A 6,227-nucleotide genomic window follows, 5' to 3' on the forward strand; every position below is an offset into this window, starting at 1 on the left:
GCAGCGGCCCCGGCCCGGCCCCGGCTCCGGTGCGGCCCCCCCAGGTGCGTGCGGTGGCATCAACCCCGGGGATCCCCCTGGGCATCCCCCGCCCCGGGGTCCCCTCGCTGACGCTGTCCCCGGTTCCGCAGGGCCGCGCCGTGGGGTCGTGGGTGCGGGCGCTGTTGAGCCGAGCAGGATCGGTGCCGGTATCGGTACCGGTGCCGGTACCGGGGCTCGCCTTGGCGCCGCGGGGCCCCGCCGAGGAGGCGCCSCTGCCCGGGTGGCCGCTGCCGCAGCTCGTCTCGTTGTTCCTGCCGGAGTTCCCCGTCCGCCCCTCCGCCCGCCAGCAGCAGCTCAAGGTGCCGTCCCGGGGTCCCCACCCTCCGAACGGGGTCCCGGTGCATCCGAACGGGGTCCCCGATCGTCCTCCCGGGGCGCCCGCGCATCCCGCCCCGGCAGCCCCGGGCATCCTTACCGGTCCCCTCGTACCCTGTACCGGTGTCCCTGCTCGTCCTACCGGGGTTCCTGCACGTTCCTACCGGGGTCCCCCAGCGCCCTGAGCACCCTCCCGCGCCGTCCGTGCACCCCGTGCCGCCATCCCGGCGTCGCCGACCRCCTTACCGAGCTCTCCTCGCACGCTCTGCCGCGTCCCTGCGCATCCTACCGGCGTCCCCGGCAGCCCCACCGGGYCCCCTTCCATCCCCGCCGGGTGCCCGTGTCGGGTTTCTGTGTGTTCTACCGGGGTTCCTCTGCACCCCACCGGAGCGTGGCGTCCCGCGTGTACTCCCGGGGTTCGAGAGTGTCAACATCCACCCCTGCCGTGCTGCGGTCCCCGTGTCCCAGCCCCCCGTGTCCCTGTGCCCCATACCGGGTCCCCATGTATCCCGCTGGCGTCCTTATTGTGTCCTCCGGGTCCCCATGTGTCCCCACCGTCTGTCTTGGGTACTCTGCGCTCCTCACCTTACCCCACGCAGGACCCCCAGCCTGAGCACCCCAAACCCATCTCCACAGAGCGCTCAGACCCTGTTCTTCCCCGCAGATCCTGGGCTTCGTGGCCAAAGGTTCCTTCGGGACCATCCTCAAAGTGCTGGACTGTGGGCGGGAGAAGGTCTGCGCCGTCAAGGTGGGTGCTGGCCCCCGGCTCTCACGGGTGCCCCCACCTCCCCCTTGTCCCCCCCTTGACAGTGCCTCACCCCCCAGGTCGTGCCCAAAGTGGAGGTGCTGCGCCGTGACACCCTCAAACAGTGCAAAGAAGAAGTCAGCATCCAGGTTAGGGAGGAGGGGGGGCAGCAGGGACCCCAGGCAGTGAAGGGGTTTGGGGTGGCCGTGGGGACCTCAGGAGGCCGTGGGAGCTGCGGATGGAAGAAGCGGGGTCCCCGGTCCCCCCGTGGCCCCCTACGCCGGGGGCCGCTCACCCTCTCTCTGCTTTTGTGTCCCCAGAGACAGGTCAGACACCCGTTCGTCCACGGGCTGGGGGACAGCTGGCAGGGCCAGCGCCACCTCTTCATCAGTGAGTGACCATCTGCCCGCGGGCTCGCCCCGGCCCCCCCTGCCCGCGCACGTGTCCCCGCCGCCCGCACACGTGTCCCCGCACACGCGAGCGCTCCCCCCGCTGCCCCGTGGGGCTCCGGGCGCTTCGGTTCCCGGCTCCCGTCTCCCGCCTCCCGCAGCCGCCGCGGGGATGGCGAGCGGGGACAGGCACGGGGACAAGCCGCAGCGGGGCMGGGAGCGGTGTGGGGGTGAACAGAGCACCCCAGCGCTGGCGCCTGCCCGGCCCTGAGGGCTGTGTCACCTGTGTCACCTGTGTCCCTGCAGTCTGTGTGTTCCCAGTGCCTGTGTGACCCGCAAGGATCACGTCACTTTGGCACCGCATGTGGCCCCGGGTGTTTGTGTGTTCCCAGTGCCCGCCCACACCGCTCTGGTGCCCATGTCACCCTGGTACTGGCGTGTTCCCATGTCACCYGACCCTTATCTATGTCACCTGGTGCCCGTATTGCCCCGGTGCTTGTGCCACCTCGCTGCCTTTATAACCCCAGTGCTTCCATCACCTGAGTGCATGGCATCCCCTGCACCCCTGTGCCTGTGCCACCCCGGTGTCCCTCGTGCCAACCCAGGCACGTCACCTGTCCCCACAGTGTGCACCTACTGCAGCACCGGGGACCTGCACGCGCTGTGGCGCGCGGCCGGCTGCTTGGCCGAGGCCACCGTCCGCCTGTTCGCCGCCGAGCTGGTGCTGGTGCTGGGTGAGTGACCCCCGCTTTGGGGACAGCCACCAGTGTCCCCACCAATGGGCACTGCAGGCAGGGTCAGGCACCCCCAGGGGTGGCTGTGCTGGGAGGGGACACACGGCGCTCATGGCTCTGTCTTGTCCCCAGTGTACCTCCACGACCTGGGCATCATGCACAGAGATGTCAAGGTGGGTGGCAGCGGGGTTGGGGGGGCTGGAGGATGGGGTGGGGGTCTCTGAACCCCCGCATGGAGAGGCCACCTCAGTGCCTTTCTCATTTCAGATGGAGAACATCCTCCTGGATGAGAGAGGTAAGAGCCTGGTGGCACTGCCTTGGGGACACCCCATCTGTGGGAACATCCCATCCACGGGGACATCCTCTCCATGGGTTCCCATGAGGTGTCTGGCCCCACAGGACACCTCAAGCTCACCGACTTCGGCCTCTCCCGGTACCTGCAGTGGGGCGAGCGAGCCCACACGATCTGTGGCACCCTGCAGTACATGGGTAAGGGGGCTGTGCTGGGGGGGSYKKKSYKGGGGGGGCTSTGSYGGGGGGCACAGACCCCCAGGTGCTCACCCACTCTCCCCACAGCCCCAGAAGTGCTGAGTGGGGGGCCCTACAGCCACGCAGCCGACTGGTGGTCCCTGGGAGTCCTGCTCTTTGCCCTGGCCAGTGGGGAGGTAAGGACCACAGGGTGGGGGGAGAGAGACACCAAAGGTTGGGGGACAGGGACAACAGAGGGTGGGGTGACAGGGACACACCAAAGGTTGGGGGGACAGGGACACCATAGGGTGGGGACACAGAGGCATCACAGAGAGACCCTGAACTCATTTGTGTCCCCCCAGTTCCCTGTGGCGCCGGCAGRAGACCATGTGGCCATGCTGGAACGTGTCAAACAGAGCAGCTAYGAGAGCCCACCTGAGTTCAGCCCTGAGCTGGCCCGGCTGCTCGCCGAGGTAACCCTCCTGCCTGGATTTTGGGGTCCCCWCTGGCCCCTGGGCTGGATGCTGGGGTTTCCATTCTCACTGTCCTCTCTGTGTTTGCAGCTGCTGTGCCACAACCCCCTGTACCGCCTGCGCTACCTCCACCACTTCAAGGGTCACCCCTTCTTCCGCGGGGTGGCCTTCGACGCTGACCTGCTGCAGAAGGACCCGGTGGTGGTGGCAGTGGCCCCGCGACCCCCCGAGCAGCCCCCACCCGACCCCGCCACCTTCGCCGACTTCGACTACGACCTTGCCGAGCCCCCGGACCGGCCCTGGCCTGGCTGAGCCACCGTGGCTGGGACCCTCGGCATCGCTCAGGGACATCCCCCTACCCCGGCAGCGGGTCGGACCCTGCTGGGCCGGGTCCCCCAAGGGGTCACCCGGGTACCCCCCAATCTCATCCCCGGGTACCTCAACTCTGTACCTCTCCCCGCGGGAGCAATAAACCCGAGAGCCGCGGGCACTGCTGCGGGTGCTGCCCTGAACTCATGGTTGGGTGGGGAAAGCGGGACCACCGGGGCGGGAGCGCGGGGCTGGAGCCCCCTCCATCGGAGCGCGGTTGGGGCAGGTCTGGGGGGGTGTGTGGGGGTGATTTCCCCGGGGCAGGCGCTGGGGAGCCCCAAGATCGGGGGGAGCTGGGTCCCTCCGTCCATCTGTCCATCTGTCCRTCCGTCCATCGCTCCGGTCCGTTGCCCGGGCGCTGCGCAGCGCGGTGTGGGCGTGTCCAGCGAACGAAGCCACGCCCATTTCCCCGCCCACCGCCGGGCGTGGCCCCGCCCCGCTGTCCTCTCGCGGGGTGGCGCGCGCGCGGCGCAGCCAATCAGAGCCGTCCGTGATTTTCAAACCGGCGGCGCGCGGGCGGAGGCGGGGCCGGACCGGACACCGAGAGCGGGCCTAGAACAAGGCCGAGACCAACCGGGAGCGGGCCCGAGACCGACCGCAGCCGGAGTCGAGACCCAGATAAAGACCGGGAGCAGGGCCGGGCCCATTCCCGGACCATGCAGCGCGCCAAGACCCCCGCCGTGAGTGCGGGGCTGGGGTTCGGTTTGGATGTTCCTGTGGGGCGGCGGGTCCGGTGCTCCCGGTATTTCTGTGTGTGTGTGTGTGTGTGTGGGTGGGGAGCTGCCGGTGCTGCCGCCGCTGACCCCTTCCCCCCCCGGTGCCCCCCAGGCGCAGAAGCGGCCCCGGCGCACCCCCCTGCAGGAGCTGCAGCTTCAACCGGGGTCTGACCGGACCAGCCTGACCCCGCTGCTCCGCCGGCTGCGGCTCAAGGTCGGTGTGCGGGGCACAACGAGCGGGGCGGGCAACGGGAGAGGCTGCGGTGTAACGAACGGGGAGTGTTGGGGGGTTAGGTTGTACTGGGAGGACGGGAGTATTTACTGGAGTGGGGGAAATGGGGAGACTGCRGCAAACGGCTGCGGGGTGCAAGGGGAAAGGGCAGGACTGCCCTGACTCCCCTTTTCCCCTAAAATGTCCTGTAGGACCATGACTGCGCCACCCCAGTGTCCTGTGCCCGGGGACCCCGCAGCAGCGTCACCGCAGTGCCTTTCACCCCAGGACCCCCCCGGAGTGCCACCCTGGGCCCCCCCAGCAGCACCACCCCAATGCCTTGCACCCCAGGGCCCCCCAGCAGCACCGCTTTGGAGCCCACCAGGACCTCAGAGCTCCTCGAGACTCCCATCCTTAAGGAGGGTGGCTCTGAGGCCCCCAGCAATCCCACCCTTATGCCTGCTGCCCTGGAGACCCCCAGCAGCATCAGCCCAGAGGCCCCTAGCAGTCCTATCCCAGTGTCCAGCATCCCGGAGCTCCCTGAAAACACCGTGCCAGCCTCTGTGTGCAGCTCCATCCCAGTGCTCAGCATCCCGGAGCTCCCCAACAGCACCATACCAACCTCCCTATGCAGCTCCATCCCAATGCCCAGCACCGCAGAGCCCTCCAGCAGCACTGTGCCAGCCTCTGTGTGCAGCTCCATTCCACGGCCCAGCATCCCGGAGCTCCCCAGCAGCACTGTGCCAGTCATCTTGGGCAGCTCCATTCCAAAGCCCAGCACCTCAGAGCCCCCCAGCAGCACCATACCAACCTCCCTGTGCAGCTCCATCCCAGTGTCCAGCACCCCAGAGCCCTCCAGCAGCACCATACCAACCTCCCTGTGCAGCTCCATCCCAATGCCTAGCACCCCAGAGCCCCCCAGCAGCACCGTGCCAGTCGCCTTGGGCAGCTCCATCCCAATGCCCAGCACCCCAGAGTGCCTTGAGAACACTGTGCCAGTCTCCCTGTGCAGCTCCATCTCAGAGCCCTCCAGCAGCACCATGCCAGTCTCCTTGTGCAGCTCCAACCCAGTGCCCAGCACCCCAGGGCCCTCCAGCAGCCTCATTCCAGTGCCCGTGTGCAGCTCCATCCTAGGATCCAGCACCCCAGAGTGCCCTGAGAACACCATGCCGGTCTCCCTGTGCAGCTCCACCCCAGTGCCCAGCACCCCTCAGTCCCCTGGCAGCACCACCCCAGGGCTCCCYAACATCATCAGCTCTGTGTCCTGCAACCCAAACTCCCCAGGCAGCTCTGCTCTCCCCCGCTGCAGCTCTGCATCCCCTGGCAATGCCAGCACAGCCTCCTGCACCCCAGGGCCCCCTGGCACCAGCTCCACCCCGCAGAAAGCTCCTTTCCATGGGTGGCGAGCAGCACCTCCAGACTTTTCCTGCAGCCCTGTGGTCTCTGAGCCCCCATCTGCAGATGGGAGTGCTGGTCCTCTGCCTTGCCAAGGCACCYCTGAGGGAGCAGAGTCTCCTGCCCCTGTCCCCCCAGAGCAGAGCCCAGCTGGCCTCCCTCCCATTGAGGCAAATGGGTTGGAGCCTRCTGGGTCAGAAGCCATTGTCACCTCTGTCACATCACCTGAATCCACCCTGGGGGCTGTGTCCTGGATGTTGCCACTGGTGTGGCTGGAGAAGACCCTCAACACCTCGTTCCTGGTGGAATCCCTGCAGCACAGCCTGCCCCTCCACAAGCCACAGCAGGATGCCAGCAGCAGTGTCGCCCT

General features: G+C 68.0%; 2 protein-coding genes across 2 annotated transcripts in view; both read left to right on the forward strand.

The window, feature by feature from the left end:
• Positions 1–3,650, forward strand: part of RSKR (ribosomal protein S6 kinase related) — a 4,026-nt gene extending 376 nt beyond the window's left edge. The window contains exons 2-13 of the mRNA XM_057372057.1: positions 5–44; positions 132–341; positions 1,022–1,105; positions 1,183–1,251; positions 1,423–1,492; positions 2,118–2,225; positions 2,358–2,398; positions 2,493–2,520; positions 2,625–2,714; positions 2,802–2,890; positions 3,056–3,166; positions 3,257–3,650. Coding sequence (XP_057228040.1) covers positions 5–44; positions 132–341; positions 1,022–1,105; positions 1,183–1,251; positions 1,423–1,492; positions 2,118–2,225; positions 2,358–2,398; positions 2,493–2,520; positions 2,625–2,714; positions 2,802–2,890; positions 3,056–3,166; positions 3,257–3,478 — 1,162 coding nt within the window. The 3' untranslated portion in view covers positions 3,479–3,650. The remainder of the gene's footprint in view (positions 1–4; positions 45–131; positions 342–1,021; positions 1,106–1,182; positions 1,252–1,422; positions 1,493–2,117; positions 2,226–2,357; positions 2,399–2,492; positions 2,521–2,624; positions 2,715–2,801; positions 2,891–3,055; positions 3,167–3,256) is intronic.
• Positions 3,651–4,004: 354 nt separating this feature from the next.
• SPAG5 (sperm associated antigen 5) overlaps positions 4,005–6,227 on the forward strand; it is a 9,087-nt gene continuing 6,864 nt past the window's right edge. The window contains exons 1-3 of the mRNA XM_057372058.1: positions 4,005–4,215; positions 4,364–4,465; positions 4,675–6,222. Of these exons, the coding sequence (XP_057228041.1) occupies positions 4,192–4,215; positions 4,364–4,465; positions 4,675–6,222 (1,674 nt within the window). The 5' untranslated portion in view covers positions 4,005–4,191. The remainder of the gene's footprint in view (positions 4,216–4,363; positions 4,466–4,674; positions 6,223–6,227) is intronic.

The sequence above is a fragment of the Malurus melanocephalus genome, unplaced genomic scaffold, assembly GCF_030028575.1.
Source record: "Malurus melanocephalus ecotype Western Australia unplaced genomic scaffold, MMel_1.1 scaffold_162, whole genome shotgun sequence".
Classification (NCBI taxonomy): domain Eukaryota; kingdom Metazoa; phylum Chordata; class Aves; order Passeriformes; family Maluridae; genus Malurus; species Malurus melanocephalus.